General features: G+C 34.9%; 1 protein-coding gene across 1 annotated transcript in view; it reads right to left on the reverse strand.

The window, feature by feature from the left end:
* Nucleotides 1-77: 77 nt before the first annotated feature.
* Nucleotides 78-20,573, reverse strand: part of LOC143241692 (uncharacterized) — a 57,196-nt gene continuing 36,700 nt past the window's right edge. Inside the window, exons 6-9 of the mRNA XM_076484923.1 lie at nt 7,683-7,845; nt 3,009-3,109; nt 785-866; nt 78-503 (exon numbers count right to left, since the gene is read on the reverse strand). Coding sequence (XP_076341038.1) covers nt 849-866; nt 3,009-3,109; nt 7,683-7,845 — 282 coding nt within the window. The 3' untranslated portion in view covers nt 78-503; nt 785-848. The remainder of the gene's footprint in view (nt 504-784; nt 867-3,008; nt 3,110-7,682; nt 7,846-20,573) is intronic.

Genomic DNA, 20,573 nt, shown 5'->3' on the forward strand with positions numbered 1-20,573 from the left:
GAAAATAGCATAAAATAAGCTAAAACATTTTTTGCAGAGGTCATGTTAGGTTCACCTCTGTAAAAAGTGGAAAAAGATTTTGTTCCTCTTCAGTGACTTCCAACCACAACCAGGCATCACTGAAAGAAAGTGGCCTTTCTTGCTTGGAAGTAATAGTCTTACTTTGGCTCCAGCTACTCTGCCTCTTCCCTTACTCCTTTGTGTTCTGCCTGTCCTTTTTCAGGGTTCTTCATGAAATGTACCTGGGCTGGGTTCTTCAGGATTATCTTCACCCTTATCTGTCCATAGAACAGAATCATGAAAAGCTTGTTCAGTATTTTTACCTATTTACTTTTGTACCTGGCTTCCATTAGAAGCATTGAAATAGTGAAATCCAGTTCTTCTACTTCAGATGCCTCTAACATACCCCCTTCACCAGACAAAAATAAAACATTTAGAAGGAACTCTATGTCTGGACTTTGTTTTTACATAATTATTGTCTCCTCTTTCTTTATATTTCATTCCTAGAAATAAAAAAGATTGTTTAGTACCATTTAATGTTTGATTTGTTTATATTGCATTTATTGTGTCATTAAACTTTGTATTTATTTTATACCATTAAATATTGATATTACATACATTATGTAAGTGCATTCTTTCTCTACACACACGTTCTCTTACATACACCACAAGTTTCAGAAGCAGTGCATGCTAAGATGAACAAGCTACATTAGATTTTAATCAACAGCCATACCCTAAAAGTATCAAATAGAATCTATGTTTATTACAAATAATGATTACTTACTTTCAGGTAAGAGCCACTAATCTTTCACTAATATGTGGATAATGCCGTGGAAGTTGAAATAACTTCACAAGAGAATTGTTTGCTAGAAGAAAAAAAAAATACATGCATGTTACAATGTCTTCTACAATGTTTATCACTAATTTCAGAAACAGTTATGCCAAAATAGAAAACAGTTACACTATTTTATTAAAGAACTATATCCTAAAACTATTGAACAGAGATTCTGTATATATTATCAATATAGATTACTTACTTGTTGTTAGTAGGAGATATGCAGAGATGATCTAAAACTGGTCGATAAAAAAAGATGCAAAGTTAAAAATGCTGGCTAGCACAAAATGGACAGCATCAACAAGTCAGGTATAGGATGTTTATGAGCACATACACTAATTACTTTTCCTATGTCTTCATAACATCACTTCCATTATATATACTGTGATGGTAGAAACGATGTCACTGTAGCTACGTCTTCATAACATCAAACTTCCATTATACAAACTGTGATGGTTTATAGAAATGACGTCACTGTAGCTACATCTTCATAAGATCAAACTTCCATTATATATACTGTGATGGTTTATAGAAACGATGTCACTGTAGCTATGTCTTCATAACATCAAACTTCCATTATACAAACTGTGATGGTTTATAGAAACGATGTCACTGTAGCTATGTCTTCATAACATCAAACTTCCATTATACAAACTGTGATGGTTTATAGAAACGATGTCACTGTAGCTATGTCTTCATAACATCAAACTTCCATTATATATACTGTGATGGTTTATAGAAACGATGTCACTGCAGCTACGTCTTCATAACATCAAACTTCCATTATACAAACTGTGATGGTTTATAGAAACGATGTCACTGTAGCTACGTCTTCATAAGATCAAACTTCCATTATATATACTGTGATGGTTTATAGAAACGATATCACTGTAGCTATGTCTTCATAACATCAAACTTCCATTATATATACTGTGATGGTTTATAGAAACGATGTCACTGTAGCTACATCTTCATAAGATCAAACTTCCATTATATATACTGTGATGGTTTATAGAAACGATATCACTGTAGCTATGTCTTCATAACATCAAACTTCCATTATATATACTGTGATGGTTTATAGAAATGATGTCACTGTAGCTATGTCTTCATAACATCAAACTTCCATTATATATACTGTGATGGTTTATAGAAACGATGTCACTGTAGCTATGTCTTCATAACATCAAACTTCCATTATATATACTGTGATGGTTTATAGAAATGATGTCACTGTAGCTATGTCTTCATAACATCAAACTTCCATTATATATACTGTGATGGTTTATAGAAACGATGTCACTGTAGCTATGTCTTCATAACATCAAACTTCCATTATATATACTGTGATGGTTTGTAGATACCTCAGTTTCCTTTTAGACATTATACAACCTCAGTACTACATAAATGTTCTCTACAATTATCTAGCTATCGTATCGTATACACAAATTACCTCAGTTTCCTTTGAGACATTACACAACCTCAGTACTACATAAATGTTCTCTACAATTATCTAGCTATCGTATCGTATACACAAATTACCTCAGTTTCCTTTGAGACATTACACAACCTCAGTACTATATAAATGTTCTCTACAATTATCTAGCTATCGTATCGTATACACAAATTACCTCAGTTTCCTTTGAGACATTACACAACCTCAGTACTACATAAATGTTCTCTACAATTATCTAGCTATCGTGTCATTATACACAAATTACCTCAGTTTCCTTTGAGACATTACACAACCTCAGTACTACATAAATGTTCTCTACAATTATCTAGCTATCGTATCGTTATACACAAATTACCTCAGTTTCCTTTGAGACATTACACAACCTCAGTACTACATAAATGTTCTCTACAGTTATCTAGCTATCTATCGTGTCAGTATACACAAATTACCTCAGTTTCCTTTGAGACATTACACAACCTCAGTACTACATAAATGTTCTCTACAATTATCTAGCTATCGTATCGTATACACAAATTACCTCAGTTTCCTTTGAGACATTACACAACCTCAGTACTACATAAATGTTCTCTACAATTATCTAGCTATCATTATCGTATACACAAATTACCTCAGTTTCCTTTGAGACATTACACAACCTCAGTACTACATAAATGTTCTCTACAATTATCTAGCTATCGTATCGTATACACAAATTACCTCAGTTTCCTTTGACATTCCATTGGAATTTTCTTTTTGTATTTCATAACCAAAGACTGAGAATGAAGGTCCTTCTTCTGGAGAAGCATCTTCTCTTGTCACTAGAGGTATAAAATAAATATTTTTATAACAGAACATTTGACTTCTGTGTGTTGCTACATTATAACAAGTTCTGTCTGTGAAATGACAAGTTTTCTTTACACTAGTCTTGTTCCACCTGTCTATCCTTAACAATCATACTGATATACTGAGATATAATTATATTAACAAGAATAATAATTTTGGAATATTCTTCTACCAAATTCCATTTTTCATTAGCAACTTTTTCATAAATTAACTATTCTAATAATATTACACTAAGTAACACAAATTTTGTTTGTGGATAGTATATGTTATTTCTTAATTGCTTATATTGTAAAAGTATAGAAAACAGCCATTATTCCATTCAAATTTTGCTTTAGTGACTGGATAATGAAATTTAGAAATTAACCTATTTTCTATGTAAAAACAGGCAAATTTGCACATTTTCATTTACATAAGGTCTGAATAAAACAACATATGAATCAAAATTTACATGTATTTATACTAAAGTTACACAAAAATGTTTAGAAGTGAGTAGTTTTTCATGATTTGCAACTGTAATGCAAATCACTTTGACACATCAGCCCCCCAAATATAGTCTCCCATCATGTTTTCGTTATATGCTCCCAGGTCACAAAAGCAAAGTTTCAAGAGAAGAATAGGTCTTTTACATTTACTTTAGGCCTAACCAATTGGGAAATAACACTTTCTGTCCAGGAACAAGTAAAAGTACAAATGTTGTTACATAGTGTTACAACATAGACATCATTCATAACACACAATACAGGGAGAGTTTGTTATTACTAGATTTAAAACAGGTTGATGGGAGGGAACTAGATTTGACAACACTGCACATTTAAATAACTGGTAACATCATGTTGATTACTTCAGAAATCTTGGAACATGTGCCTGAGATCAGTGACCATGTGGTCATCCTCTTATCCCCAAACAGTGGCCATATTGAGGTATCATAACAGTCTCTATCACTCTAATAACTGCAGTTGTTTATTTTTCATTCTTTCCTATTAATAGTGATTCAATAATTTCTGAACACCCTTTGCAAATTAACATTTCTAGAGCAACAACAATTAAAATTTGAAACTAATTCCTTCTTATGAACAAACATATAGCATTCTAACACAGCTTCAAACCATTATCTCAATTTGGACTGGGTCGATTTGACCAACCATGTAAACACTTTGTACTTGATTAAAGTCTTTGTAGATTTGATACTACTACCTTTTAATATAGTTTCTATATCTTCACAAAATGGGCTTTCAGTAAAAAATCAAGTCTTTCACATCCTCAAAAGCATATTTTTAGAAGTATTTTAAATAAACTAAAAAAAAAAAGATTTGTTTGTGAACATTGAGTATTTGTTTTGAATAGTCCCACCGGGTAAGTTATTTTCATGTTAAGATTAAAAAACACTTTTCGTCATCTCAAACTTCATTCACATAATTTCTAAAAACTCTTAAATACATTTCAAACATTTGTTTTCAGTAAAATTTTATATTTTCTCAATAAGGTGTTGGCCAGTTTGACCAAACTCATAACTACATTAAAAATAATAATAATAATAATAATATCCCATGTTTTATTTCTGGAATGATTTGTAATATGAAACAATAATTGTTTAACACACTTAGTTTTAATCTTTTAACAGTATACTTCAATTTACAAATAAATATTATTGTTTTGTTACTCTATAAATGAGTCTAACCACTATTTCAGTCCTAATTTCTAAATAATTTAGGGAACATGAAGTTCACACTACATTTCCTAATTACATTACCTACAAGTTGTTTACATGCATACCTCAGAAATATTATTTATTTCACATAATCTAACCTTAATTAATCTAAATAGATCTTTATTTTTACATTTCAGTTACTTTTATAATCATAAATAAAGAATAAACAAGAAATACAGAACTTACCCTACACTCCTTTTCTTGCTGTCATCTGTTAACAAAACCTAATCCTACTTTATATTACTAATGGTAGTAATGAACTAAAGAATTGTTATTTAATTAAATAAGACACTAAAGAACACAGAATAACATGTAACAAGCATACAATTTTCTCTAACACAATTTTTCAAGCATGTTAACTATCCAACAAGAGCTGTTATAAATTCATCCAAGCTAGTCATTATCTTTCCCTTGGAAACTAAGCTAGTACTACAAGCAAAACTGACAATTTTCTGTTCAAAACACAACATAATATAATATATTGGCTTTAGTTACAGATGATGAAGAATTAAATGTCTGACAGAAGTATTAAACAATTCTGAAAGACAGAATGTGATGCAAGTGACTTAACTTTCTACTTGATAGCTCTGTAACCAAACAAAACTGAAGGCTAAAAAAATTATGGTTTGATGGAGTAATGATGATTTTATAGTGAGTTATTTATGTTTAACTTAATATTTACTGGAGGGATTAAACAGACATAAGGAAATGTCTAGAGAAAACGTGTCACTAGGGAAATACAGAATATTTTAAAATATTGCCTTATAATATTAATGGCTTAAAACGTATATACTATTATGTTATTAATTGGTATAACAAACAAAAAGCAGTTTATAAAAACTACTAAAACACTGTTATGCTCTGTAAATGAAACCTGCAGAAACAGGCTAAAACAAATGTATCCCAGCTGTCATGTGATTCTACACTATGTTCACTAGTATGTTCCTAAAGATGGATACAAATCCTTTAAAGACTTATTCTCTAAGCATGGTTAGTATTCACTCATAAATGGAATTTTCATTTATTCCATATCTCACGAATCAAAAAATCACGAAACCATATACTGCTGTATACCATATATTCTGACATCAGCAAACAAATAAACAACATTTGGCAAAACTAGTAACAAAATATGACATTCCAGTTAATACCAAATTTATTCAAAAACCAGGCACAAAACTGAGGTCTATACTATGTAAAAACTACACTGACAAACACCACACCAACATTATTTACAAAATACAATGTGATAACTGCCACAACTTCTATATTGGAGTAACAAGTAGAAAAATGGAAACCAGATTTAAAGAACATAAAAAGTCACCTTCACACGTTTTCGAATACTGCAAGTCAAATAAACACAACATAACCATAGAAAACACTCAAATACTAAATAAAGAAACAAAGCATAAAATTAAAGAAGCCTTACTTATACAACAACTTAAACCCAAAATAAACCAATATAAAGGAATGCCTTTATACCTATATTAATATAATAAAATAAATAAAATTATATATTCAAACATCTAATACCGCCCTCTACATTCCGACACTCAGTTACACAATCCCTTTCAAACATGTGGTCAGCTTCCGATCAGTTACCTCTTTCTTTGTGAACCTGACGATGACCGAAGAAGGTCGAAACATTGTTCGCTCTTCTATGTAAAATATTTTCTCAACCCAAACGAGCCATTTTTGCATATAAAAAGATTATATCTACAACTATTACAAGGTTCACCACATCAACAATGTATGGTGTACTTTAACAGTAAATTATCAACTATACAAGTAATACCAGAACTGTTCATTATACACTACATCTACAAGCAGGTCTTTCTTCTTACTACAGTAACGTTATTTGGTAGATGTTACATTACACTACAACACTCCATTCCATCCTGTGTTTATAACAGTTGTCACTGGTAATTGTATATAAATAAATGAAGAAACCCTCTCAAGGTAAGCTAATACTGGAAAATCACTCATGACACATTTTAGTGACTGAAATCACTTTAAACTATCGAGTTTACTTTAAATTGGATTTGACCTTCATCAATACTACTCCCACATTAAAGTTGGCCACAAGTCAGTTTGTTCATGCATGGAAAAGCTTTAGACTTCATTCTTGTTTGTTTTGAGCATATTTAACACTGCTTCTGACATTGTCTCACCTCACCAGGCATTCCAATTACATCACAAATGCCTTATACAATGGATATCATAAAAATAAAACAAATACAAGTCTCAACAAAACCTGAAATAATTTCTCTATTACAATGTTTACTCAACAAAAACTTACACAATTAACTCTTTACATGGGCTTGCTTGATGTGAATGACCTCATTTGACCTCTTTATACATAATCAAAGTCTTTGTAAACTTGATACTACCTTTTAATATTGCATGTATATCTTCACAAAACTTGTCAGTCTTTAAGTAAACATTATAAGGTTTTTTGAAACTAAGAAATTAAAACTTATATGTTATTAAAATATTGGTTATTACCTAAATTTTATGTTTTACTAACTTGTATAACACAAAAAATAAAACGTATGATAAAATATTGAATGTAAAACCTTGTGCTATATGCACTAAAGAATACCGGTGACAATATAACACAGAGAATAAAAAGTATGATAAAATATTGAATGTAAAACCTTGTGTTATATGCCCTAAAGAATACCAGTGACAATATAACACAGAGAATAAAAGTATGATAACATATTGAATGTAAAACCTTGTGTTATATGCAGTAAAGAATACCAGTAACAACAGGGTTAACTTTATTTCACAATTTTCTTCTATTGTCTATCCTCATATGTTTAATTAGTTATACTCACTTGATAAAACTTCCAATCCAGTGTTAGTTTGTTGAAATTCATGACTTGGTTCATTTTTCATACTTGTATGTTGTGAATAATCAACAACTTCATCATTACTGTCACTGAACTTGGATGTGCTGCCATCACTACTTTGTCCAATTTCTACATCAACAAGTATGTTCTAAAAGAAAAATAGCTAATACCATCAAGAAAAAATACACAAATACTAATTTAAAAACATGAGATAAAGAGCATTTTATACAAAAATTAACACCACTTTTCACTTATGGTTATAAATAATTCAACAACAAATGTAAAAGAATTACTGAACATTATTTTGAAAGACGTAATGTGATAGAAGAGTACAGCAAGCAGTTTTAACTTATACATACACACACACACACACACACGGATGCACGACAAATAGATAAAAACATTTGGAGTTTATCCACATATATTTTGGCTTGGTAATATTAATATTAGAAGCACAGATGTTGTAGCAAACTCAAAAAATCATATTAAGGGTAGAAATAAAACAAACTGAGAAATTTATAGAGAAGTGTCATGTGGCACAAAGAAGTGTAGGTTGAAAAGTTAATGTCTTCTTACATTCAAAATGTATTTATGATAAGTACCTACCTCCCATCACCTAAAGCTGGTCTTACATTCAAAATGTATTTATGATGAGTACCTACCTCCCATCACCTAAAGCTGGTCTTACATTCAAAATGTATTTATGATGAGTACCTACCTCCCATCACCTAAAGCTGGTCTTACATTCAAAATGTATTTATGATGAGTACCTACCTCCCATCACCTAAAGCTGGTCTTACATTCAAAGTATGTTTATGATGAGTACCTACCTCCCATCACCTAAAGCTGGTCTTACATTCAAAATGTATTTATGATAAGTACCTACCTCCCATCACCTAAAGCTGGTCTTACATTCAAAGTATGTTTATGATGAGTCCCTACCTCCCATCACCTAAAGCTGGTCTTACATTCAAAATGTATTTATGATAAGTACCTACCTCCCATCACCTAAAGCTGGTCTTACATTCAAAATGTATTTATGATGAGTACCTACCTCCCATCACCTAAAGCTGGTCTTACATTCAAAATGTATTTATGATAAGTACCTACCTCCCATCACCTAAAGCTGGTCTTACATTCAAAATGTATTTATGATGAGTCCCTACCTCCCATCACCTAAAGCTGGTCTTACATTCAAAATGTATTTATGATGAGTACCTACCTCCCATCACCTAAAGCTGGTCTTACATTCAAAATGTATTTATGATGAGTACCTACCTCCCATCACCTAAAGCTGGTCTTACATTCAAAATGTATTTATGATAAGTACCTACCTCCCATCACCTAAAGCTGGTCTTACATTCAAAATGTATTTATGATAAGTACCTACCTCCCATCACCTAAAGCTGGTCTTACATTCAAAATGTATTTATGATAAGTACCTACCTCCCATCACCTAAAGCTGGTCTTACATTCAAAGTATGTTTATGATGAGTCCCTACCTCCCATCACCTAAAGCTGGTCTTACATTCATGTTTAAGTACCTACCTCCCATCACCTAAATGTCTTACATTTATGATGAGTACCTACCTCCCATCACCTAAAGCTGGTCTTACATTCAAAATGTATTTATGATAAGTACCTACCTCCCATCACCTAAAGCTGGTCTTACATTCAAAATGTATTTATGATGAGTACCTACCTCCCATCACCTAAAGCTGGTCTTACATTCAAAATGTATTTATGATGAGTACCTACCTCCCATCACCTAAAGCTGGTCTTACATTCAAAATGTATTTATGATAAGTACCTACCTCCCATCACCTAAAGCTGGTACCTACCTCCCATCACCTAAAGCTGGTCTTACATTCAAAATGTGTTTATGATGAGTACCTACCTCCCATCACCTAAAGCTGGTCTTACATTCAAAATGTATTTATGATGAGTACCTACCTCCCATCACCTAAAGCTGGTCTTACATTCAAAATGTATTTATGATGAGTACCTACCTCCCATCACCTAAAGCTGGTCTTACATTCAAAATGTATTTATGATGAGTACCTACCTCCCATCACCTAAAGCTGGTCTTACATTCAAAATATATTTATGATGAGTACCTACCTCCCATCACCTAAAGCTGGTCTTACATTCAAAATGTATTTATGATGTAGTACCTACCTCCCATCACCTAAAGCTGGTCTTACATTCAAAATGTATTTATGATGAGTACCTACCTCCCATCACCTAAAGCTGGTCTTACATTCAAAATGTATTTATGATGAGTACCTACCTCCCATCACCTAAAGCTGGTCTTACATTCAAAATGTATTTATGATAAGTACCTCCACCTCCCATCACCTAAAGCTGGTCTTACATTCAAAGTATGTTTATGATGAGTACCTACCTCCCATCACCTAAAGCTGGTCTTACATTCAAAGTATGTTTATATGAGTCCCTACCTCCCATCACCTAAAGCTGGATGTATTTATGATAAGTACCTACCTCCCATCACCTAAAGCTGGTCTTACATTCAAAATGTATTTATGATGAGTACCTACCTCCCATCACCTAAAGCTGGTCTTACATTCAAAGTATGTTTATGATGAGTACCTACCTCCCATCACCTAAAGCTGGTCTTACATTCAAAATGTATTTATGATAAGTACCTACCTCCCATCACCTAAAGCTGGTCTTACATTCAAAATGTATTTATGATGAGTACCTACCTCCCATCACCTAAAGCTGGTCTTACATTCAAAGTATGTTTATGATGAGTACCTACCTCCCATCACCTAAAGCTGGTCTTACATTCAAAATGTATTTATGATGAGTACCTACCTCCCATCACCTAAAGCTGGTCTTACATTCAAAGTATGTTTATGATGAGTACCTACCTCCCATCACCTAAAGCTGGTCTTACATTCAAAATGTATTTATGATGAGTACCTACCTCCCATCACCTAAAGCTGGTCTTACATTCAAAATGTATTTATGATAAGTACCTACCTCCCATCACCTAAAGCTGGTCTTACATTCAAAATGTATTTATGATGAGTACCTACCTCCCATCACCTAAAGCTGGTCTTACATTCAAAGTATGTTTATGATGAGTCCCTACCTCCCATCACCTAAAGCTGGTCTTACATTCAAAATGTATTTATGATAAGTACCTACCTCCCATCACCTAAAGCTGGTCTTACATTCAAAGTATGTTTATGATGAGTACCTACCTCCCATCACCTAAAGCTGGTCTTACATTCAAAATGTATTTATGATGAGTACCTACCTCCCATCACCTAAAGCTGGTCTTACATTCAAAATGTATTTATGATAAGTACCTACCTCCCATCACCTAAAGCTGGTCTTACATTCAAAATGTATTTATGATGAGTACCTACCTCCCATCACCTAAAGCTGGTCTTACATTCAAAGTATGTTTATGATGAGTACCTACCTCCCATCACCTAAAGCTGGTCTTACATTCAAAATGTATTTATGATGAGTACCTACCTCCCATCACCTAAAGCTGGTCTTACATTCAAAATGTTTTTGATGAGTCCTACCTCCCATCACCTAAAGCTGGTCTTACATTCAAAATGTATTTATGATGAGTACCTACCTCCCATCACCTAAAGCTGGTCTTACATTCAAAATGTATTTATGATGAGTACCTACCTCCCATCACCTAAAGCTGGTCTTACATTCAAAATGTATTTATGATGAGTACCTACCTCCCATCACCTAAAGCTGGTCTTACATTCAAAGTATGTATTTATGAAGTACCTACCTCCCATCACCTAAAGCTGGTCTTACATTCAAAATGTATTGATGATAAGTACCTACCTCCCATCACCTAAAGCTGGTCTTACATTCAAAAAGTGTTTTATGATGAGTACCTACCTCCCATCACCTAAAGCTGGTCTTACATTCAAAATGTATTTATGATGAGTACCTACCTCCCATCACCTAAAGCTGGTCTTACATTCAAAATGTATTTATGATGAGTACCTACCTCCCATCACCTAAAGCTGGTCTTACATTCAAAATGTATTTATGATGAGTACCTACCTCCCATCACCTAAAGCTGGTCTTACATTCAAATGTATTTATGATAAGTACCTACCTCCCATCACCTAAAGCTGGTCTTACATTCAAAATGTATTTATGATGAGTACCTACCTCCCATCACCTAAAGCTGGTCTTACATTCAAAATGTATTTATGATGAGTACCTACCTCCCATCACCTAAAGCTGGTCTTACATTCAAAATGTATTTATGATGAGTACCTACCTCCCATCACCTAAAGCTGGTCTTACATTCAAAATGTATTTATGATAAGTACCTACCTCCCATCACCTAAAGCTGGTCTTACATTCAAAGTACCTACCTCCCATCACCTAAAGCTGGTCTTACATTCAAAATGTATTTATGATGAGTACCTACCTCCCATCACCTAAAGCTGGTCTTACATTCAAAATGTATTTATGATAAGTACCTACCTCCCATCACCCAAAGCTGGTCTTACATTCAAAATGTGTTTATGATGAGTACCTACCTCCCATCACCTAAAGCTGGTCTTACATTCAAAATGTATTTATGATAAGTACCTACCTTCCATCACCTAAAGCTGGTCTTACATTCAAAATGTATTTATGATGAGTACCTACCTCCCATCACCTAAAGCTGGTCTTACATTCAAAATGTATTTATGATAAGTACCTACCTCCCATCACCTAAAGCTGGTCTTACATTCAAAATGTATTTATGATGAAGAGTACCTCCCCTACCTCCCATCACCTAAAGCTGGTCTTACATTCAAAATGTATTTATGATGAGTACCTACCTCCCATCACCTAAAGCTGGTCTTACATTCAAAATGTATTTATGATAAGTACCTACCTCCCATCACCTAAAGCTGGTCTTACATTCAAAGTGTGTTTATGATGAGTACCTACCTCCCATCACCTAAAGCTGGTCTTACATTCAAAATGTATTTATGATGAGTACCTACCTCCCATCACCTAAAGCTGGTCTTACATTCAAAAAATGTATTTATGATGAGTACCTACCTCCCATCACCTAAAGCTGGTCTTACATTCAAAATGTATTTATGATGAGTACCTACCTCCCATCACCTAAAGCTGGTCTTACATTCAAAATGTATTTATGATAAGTACCTACCTCCCATCACCTAAAGCTGGTCTTACATTCAAAATGTATTTATGATGAGTACCTACCTCCCATCACCTAAAGCTGGTCTTACATTCAAAATGTATTTATGATGAGTACCTACCTCCCATCACCTAAAGCTGGTCTTACATTCAAAAGTGATGAGTACCTACCTTTATGATGAGTACCTACCTCCCATCACCTAAAGCTGGTCTTACATTCAAAATGTATTTATGATGAGTACCTACCTCCCATCACCTAAAGCTGGTCTTACATTCAAAATGTATTTATGATGAGTACCTACCTCCCATCACCTAAAGCTGGTCTTACATTCAAAATGTATTTATGATGAGTACCTACCTCCCATCACCTAAAGCTGGTCTTACATTCAAAATGTATTTATGATGAGTACCTACCTCCCATCACCTAAAGCTGGTCTTACATTCAAAATGTATTTATGATGAGTACCTACCTCCCATCACCTAAAGCTGGTCTTACATTCAAAATGTATTTATGATGAGTACCTACCTCCCATCACCTAAAGCTGGTCTTACATTCAAAATGTATTTATGATGAGTACCTACCTCCCATCACCTAAAGCTGGTCTTACATTCAAAATGTATTTATGATGAGTACCTACCTCCCATCACCTAAAGCTGGTCTTACATTCTTACCTACCTCCCATCTAAAGCTGGTCTTACATTGTATTTATGATGAGTACCTACCTCCCATCACCTAAAGCTGGTCTTACATTCAAAATGTATTTATGATGAGTACCTACCTCCCATCACCTAAAGCTGGTCTTACATTCAAAATGTATTTATGATGAGTACCTACCTCCCATCACCTAAAGCTGGTCTTACATTCAAAATGTATTTATGATAAGTACCTACCTCCCATCACCTAAAGCTGGTCTTACATTCAAAATGTATTTATGATGAGTACCTACCTCCCATCACCTAAAGCTGGTCTTACATTCAAAATGTATTTATGATGAGTACCTACCTCCCATCACCTAAAGCTGGTCTTACATTCAAAATGTTTATGATGAGTACCTACCTCCCATCACCTAAAGCTGGTCTTACATTATGTATTTATGATGAGTACCTACCTCCCATCACCTAAAGCTGGTCTTACATTCAAAATGTATTTATGATGAGTACCTACCTCCCATCACCTAAAGCTGGTCTTACATTCAAAATGTATTTATGATGAGTACCTACCTCCCATCACCTAAAGCTGGTCTTACATTCAAAATGTATTTATGATGAGTACCTACCTCCCATCACCTAAAGCTGGTCTTACATTCAAAATGTATTTATGATGAGTACCTACCTCCCATCACCTAAAGCTGGTCTTACATTCAAAGTATGTTTATGATGAGTACCTACCTCCCATCACCTAAAGCTGGTCTTACATTCAAAATGTATTTATGATGGTACCTACCTCCCATCACCTAAAGCTGGTCTTACATTCAAAATATATTTATGATGAGTACCTACCTCCCATCACCTAAAGCTGGTCTTACTCAAAGTATGTATTTATGATGAGTACTACCCCATCACCTAAAGCTGGTCTTACATTCAAAATGTATTTATGATGAGTACCTACCTCCCATCACCTAAAGCTGGTCTTACATTCAAAATGTATTTATGATGATGGTCCCATCACCCTACCTCCTCATCACCTAAAGCTGGTCTTACATTCAAAATGTATTTATGTACCTACCTCCCATCACCTAAAGCTGGTCTTACATTCAAAATGTATTTATGATACCTACCTCCCATCACCTAAAGCTGGTCTTACATTCAAAATATATTTATGATGAGTACCTACCTCCCATCACCTAAAGCTGGTCTTACATTCAAAATGTATTTTATGATGAGTACCCCTACCTCCCATCACCTAAAGCTGGTCTTACATTCAAAATGTATTTATGATAAGTACCTACCTCCCATCACCTAAAGCTGGTCTTACATTCAAAGTATGTATTTATGATGAGTACCTACCTCCCATCACCTAAAGCTGGTCTTACATTCAAAGTATGTTTATGATGAGTACCTACCTCCCATCACCTAAAGCTGGTCTTACATTCAAAATGTATTTATGATAAGTACCTACCTCCCATCACCTAAAGCTGGTCTTACATTCAAAGTATGTTTATGATGAGTACCTACCTCCCATCACCTAAAGCTGGTCTTACATTCAAAATGTATTTATGATGAGTACCTACCTCCCATCACCTAAAGCTGGTCTTACATTCAAAATGTATTTATGATGAGTACCTACCTCCCATCACCTAAAGCTGGTCTTACATTCAAAATGTATTTATGATGGTACCTACCTCCCATCACCTAAAGCTGGTCTTACATTCAAAATGTATTTATGATGAGTACCTACCTCCCATCACCTAAAGCTGGTCTTACATTCAAAATGTGTTTATGATGAGTACCTACCTCCCATCACCTAAAGCTGGTCTTACATTCAAAATGTATTTATGATAAGTACCTACCTCCCATCACCTAAAGCTGGTCTTACATTCAAAATGTATTTATGATGAGTACCTACCTCCCATCACCTAAAGCTGGTCTTACATTCAAAATGTTTATGATGAATTACCTCCCATCACCTAAAGCTGGTCTTACATTCAAAATGTATTTATGATAAGTACCTACCTCCCATCACCTAAAGCTGGTCTTACATTCAAAATGTATTTATGATGAGTACCTACCTCCCATCACCTAAAGCTGGTCTTACATTCAAAATGTATGTTTATGATGAGTACCTACCTCCCATCACCTAAAGCTGGTCTTACATTCAAATGTATTTATGATGGTACCACCTCCCATCACCTATGCTGACATTCATGTTTATGAATGAGTACCTACCTCCCATCACCTAAAGCTGGTCTTACATTCAAAGTATGTATTTATGATGAGTACCTACCTCCCATCACCTAAAGCTGGTCTTACATTCAAAATGTGTTTTATGATGAGTACCTACCTCCCATCACCTAAAGCTGGTCTTACATTCAAAATGTATTTATGATGAGTACCTACCTCCCATCACCTAAAGCTGGTCTTACATTCAAAATGTATTTATGATGAAGTACCTACCTCCCATCACCTAAAGCTGGTCTTACATTCAAAATGTGTTTATGATGAGTACCTACCTCCCATCACCTAAAGCTGGTCTTACATTCAAAATGTATTTATGATGAGTACCTACCTCCCATCACCTAAAGCTGGTCTTACATTCAAAATGTATTTATGATGAGTACCTACCTCCCATCACCTAAAGCTGGTCTTACATTCAAAAGTATTTATGATGAGTACCTCCTCCCATCACCTAAAGCTGGTCTTACATTCAAAATGTACATTACTTGATGAGTACCTACCTCCCATCACCTAAAGCTGGTCTTACATTCAAAGTATGTGTTTATGATGAGTACCTACCTCCCATCACCTAAAGCTGGTCTTACATTCAAAATGTATTTATGATAAGTACCTACCTCCCATCACCTAAAGCTGGTCTTACATTCAAAATGTATTTATGATGGGTACCTACCTCCTCCCATCACCTAAAGCTGGTCTTACATTCAAAATGTATTTATGATGAGTACCTACCTCCCATCACCTAAAGCTGGTCTTACATTCAAAATGTATTTATGATGAGTACCCTACCTCCCATCACCTAAAGCTGGTCTTACATTCAAAATGTATTTATGATGAGTACCTACCTCCCATCACCTAAAGCTGGTCTTACATTCAAAATGTATTTATGATGTACCTACCTCCACCTCCATCCTGCTGGTGTTCACCTACCTCCCATCACCTAAAGCTGGTCTTACATTCAAAAGTGTGTTTATGATGGGTGCCTACCTCCCATCACCTAAAGCTGGTCTTACATTCAAAATGTGTTTATGATGAGTACCTACCTCCCATCACCTAAAGCTGGTCTTACATTCAAAATGTATTTATGATAAGTACCTACCTCCCATCACCTAAAGCTGGTCTTACATTCAAAGTATGTTTTATGATGGTACCTACCTCCCATCACCTAAAGCTGGTCTTACATTCAAAATGTATTTATGATAAGTACCTACCTCCCATCACCTAAAGCTGGTCTTACATTCAAAATGTATTTATGATAAGTACCTACCTCCCATCACCTAAAGCTGGTCTTACATTCAAAGTATGTATTTATGATGAGTACCTACCTCCCATCACCTAAAGCTGGTCTTACATTCAAAATGTATTTATGATAAGTACCTACCTCCCATCACCTAAAGCTGGTCTTACATTCAAAATGTATTTATGATGAGTACCCTACCTCCCATCACCTAAAGCTGGATCTTACATTCAAAATGTCTTATTATGATAAGTACCTACCTCCCATCACCTAAAGCTGGTCTTACATTCAAAATGTATTTATGATGGTACCTACCTCCCATCACCTAAAGCTGGTCTTACATTCAAAATAATGTTTATGATGAGTACCCTACCTCCCATCACCTAAAGCTGGTCTTACATTCAAAATGTATTTATGATGAGTACCTACCTCCCATCACCTAAAGCTGGTCTTACATTCAAAATGTATTTATGATGAGTACCTACCTCCCATCACCTAAAGCTGGTCTTACATTCAAAGTATGTTTATGATGAGTACCTACCTCCCATCACCTAAAGCTGGTCTTACATTCAAAATGTATTTATGATAAGTACCTACCTCCCATCACCTAAAGCTGGTCTTACATTCAAAGTATGTTTATGATGAGTACCTACCTCCCATCACCTAAAGCTGGTCTTACATTCAAAAATGTATTTATGATAAGTACCTACCTCCCATCACCTAAAGCTGGTCTTACATTCAAAAGTATGTTTATGATGAGTACCCTACCTCCCATCACCTAAAGCTGGTCTTACATTCAAAATGTATTTATGATAAGTGCACCTACCTCCCATCACCTAAAGCTGGTCTTACATTCAAAGTATGTTTATGATGAGTACCTACCTCCCATCACCTAAAGCTGGTCTTACATTCAAAATGTATTTATGATGAGTACCTACCTCCCATCACCTAAAGCTGGTCTTACATTCAAAATGTATTTATGTATTTATGATGAGTACCTACCTCCCATCACCTAAAGCTGGTCTTACATTCAAAATGTATTTCAAAATGATGATAAGTACCTACCTCCCATCACCTAAAGCTGGTCTTACATTCAAAGTACCTACCTCCACCTAAAGCTGGTCTTACATTCAAAGTATGTTTATGATGAGTACCTACCTCCCATCACCTAAAGCTGGTCTTACATTCAAAATGTATTTATGATGAGTACCTACCTCCCATCACCTAAAGCTGGTCTTACATTCAAAATGTATTTATGATGAGTACCTACCTCCCATCACCTAAAGCTGGTCTTACATTCAAAAGTATGTTTTATGATGAGTGCCCTACCTCCCATCACCTAAAGCTGGTCTTACATTCAAAATGTATTTATGATAAGTACCTACCTCCCATCACCTAAAGCTGGTCTTACATTCAAAGTATGTTTATGATGATTTTCCTACCTCCCATCACCTAAAGCTGGTCTTACATTCAAGGTATGTTTTATGATGAGTACCTACCTCCCATCACCTAAAGCTGGTCTTACATTCAAAGTATGTTTATGATAAGTACCTACCTCCCATCACCTAAAGCTGGTCTTACATTCACCTAAAGCTGGTCTTATGTTATATGATGATGAGTACCTACCTCCCATCACCTAAAGCTGGTCTTACATTCAAAATGTATTTATGATGAGTACCTACCTCCCATCACCTAAAGCTGGTCTTACATTCAAAATGTATTTATGATGAGTACCTACCTCCCATCACCTAAAGCTGGTCTTACATTCAAAATGTATTTTGATGATGAGTACCTACCTCCCATCACCTAAAGCTGGTCTTACATTCAAGTATGTTTTATGATGAGTACCTACCTCCCATCACCTAAAGCTGGTCTTACATTCAAAATGTATTTATGATGAGCTGGTACCTACCTCCCATCACCTAAAGCTGGTCTTACATTCAAAATGTATTTATGATAAGTACCTACCTCCCATCACCTACATTAAAGCTGGTCTTACATTCAAAATGTATTTATGATGAGTACCTACCTCCCATCACCTAAAGCTGGTCTTACATTCAAAATGTATTTATGATAAGTACCTACCTCCCATCACCTAAAGCTGGTCTTACATTCAAAATGTATTTATGATGAGTACCTACCCTCCCATCACCTAAAGCTGGTCTTACATTCAAAATGTATTTATGATGAGATCCCTAGTAAAGCTGGTCTTACATTCAAAATGTATTTATGAGTACCTACCTCCCATCACCTAAAGCTGGTCTTACATTCAAAATGTATTTATGATGAGTACCTACCTCCCATCACCTAAAGCTGGTCTTACATTCAAAATGTGTTTATGATGAGTACCTACCTCCCATCACCTAAAGCTGGTCTTACATTCAAAATGTATTTATGATAAGTACCTACCTCCCATCACCTAAAGCTGGTCTTACATTCAAAGTATGTATTTATGATGAGTACCTACCTCCCATCACCTAAAGCTGGTCTTACATTCAAAGTATGTTTATGATGAGTACACCTACCTCCCATCACCTAAAGCTGGTCTTACATTCAAAATGTATTTATGATAAGTACCTACCTCCCATCACCTAAAGCTGGTCTTACATTCAAAGATATTGTTTATGATGAGTACCTACCTCCCATCACCTAAAGCTGGTCTTACATTCAAAGTATATGTTTATGATGTAAGTACCTACCTCCCATCACCTAAAGCTGGTCTTACATTCAAAATGTATTTATGATAAGTACCTACCTCCCATCACCTAAAGCTGGTCTTACATTCAAAATGTATTTATGATGAGTACCTACCTCCCATCACCTAAAGCTGGTCTTACATTACCACCTCCCATCACCTAAAGCTGGTCTTACATTCAAAATGTATTTTATGATGAGTACCTACCTCCCATCACCTAAAGCTGGTCTTACATTCAAAATGTATGTTTATGATGAGTACCTACCTCCCATCACCTAAAGCTGGTCTTACATTCAAAATGTATTTATGATGAGTACCTACCTCCCATCACCTAAAGCTGGTCTTACATTCAAAATGTATTTATGATGGTGAGTACCTACCTCCCATCACCTAAAGCTGGTCTTACATTCAAAATGTATTTATGATGGAGTACCTACCTCCCATCACCTAAAGCTGGTCTTACATTCAAAATGTATTTATGATAAGTACCTACCTCCCATCACCTAAAGCTGGTCTTACATTCAAAGTATGTTTATGATGAGTACCTACCTCCCATCACCTAAAGCTGGTCTTACATTCAAAATGTATTGTTTATGATGAGTACCTACCTCCCATCACCTAAAGCTGGTCTTACATTCAAAGTATGTATTTATGATGAGTACCTACCTCCCATCACCTAAAGCTGGTCTTACATTCAAAATGTATTTATGATGAGTACCTACCTCCCATCACCTAAAGCTGGTCTTACATTCAAAGTGTTTATGATGAGTACCTACCTCCCATCACCTAAAGCTGGTCTTACATTCAAAATGTATTTATGATGAGTACCTACCTCCCATCACCTAAAGCTGGTCTTACATTCAAAGCTGGTCTTACATTC

Source organism: Tachypleus tridentatus, unplaced genomic scaffold (assembly GCF_004210375.1).
Source record: "Tachypleus tridentatus isolate NWPU-2018 unplaced genomic scaffold, ASM421037v1 Hic_cluster_1, whole genome shotgun sequence".
In the NCBI taxonomy this organism is placed as follows: domain Eukaryota; kingdom Metazoa; phylum Arthropoda; class Merostomata; order Xiphosura; family Limulidae; genus Tachypleus; species Tachypleus tridentatus.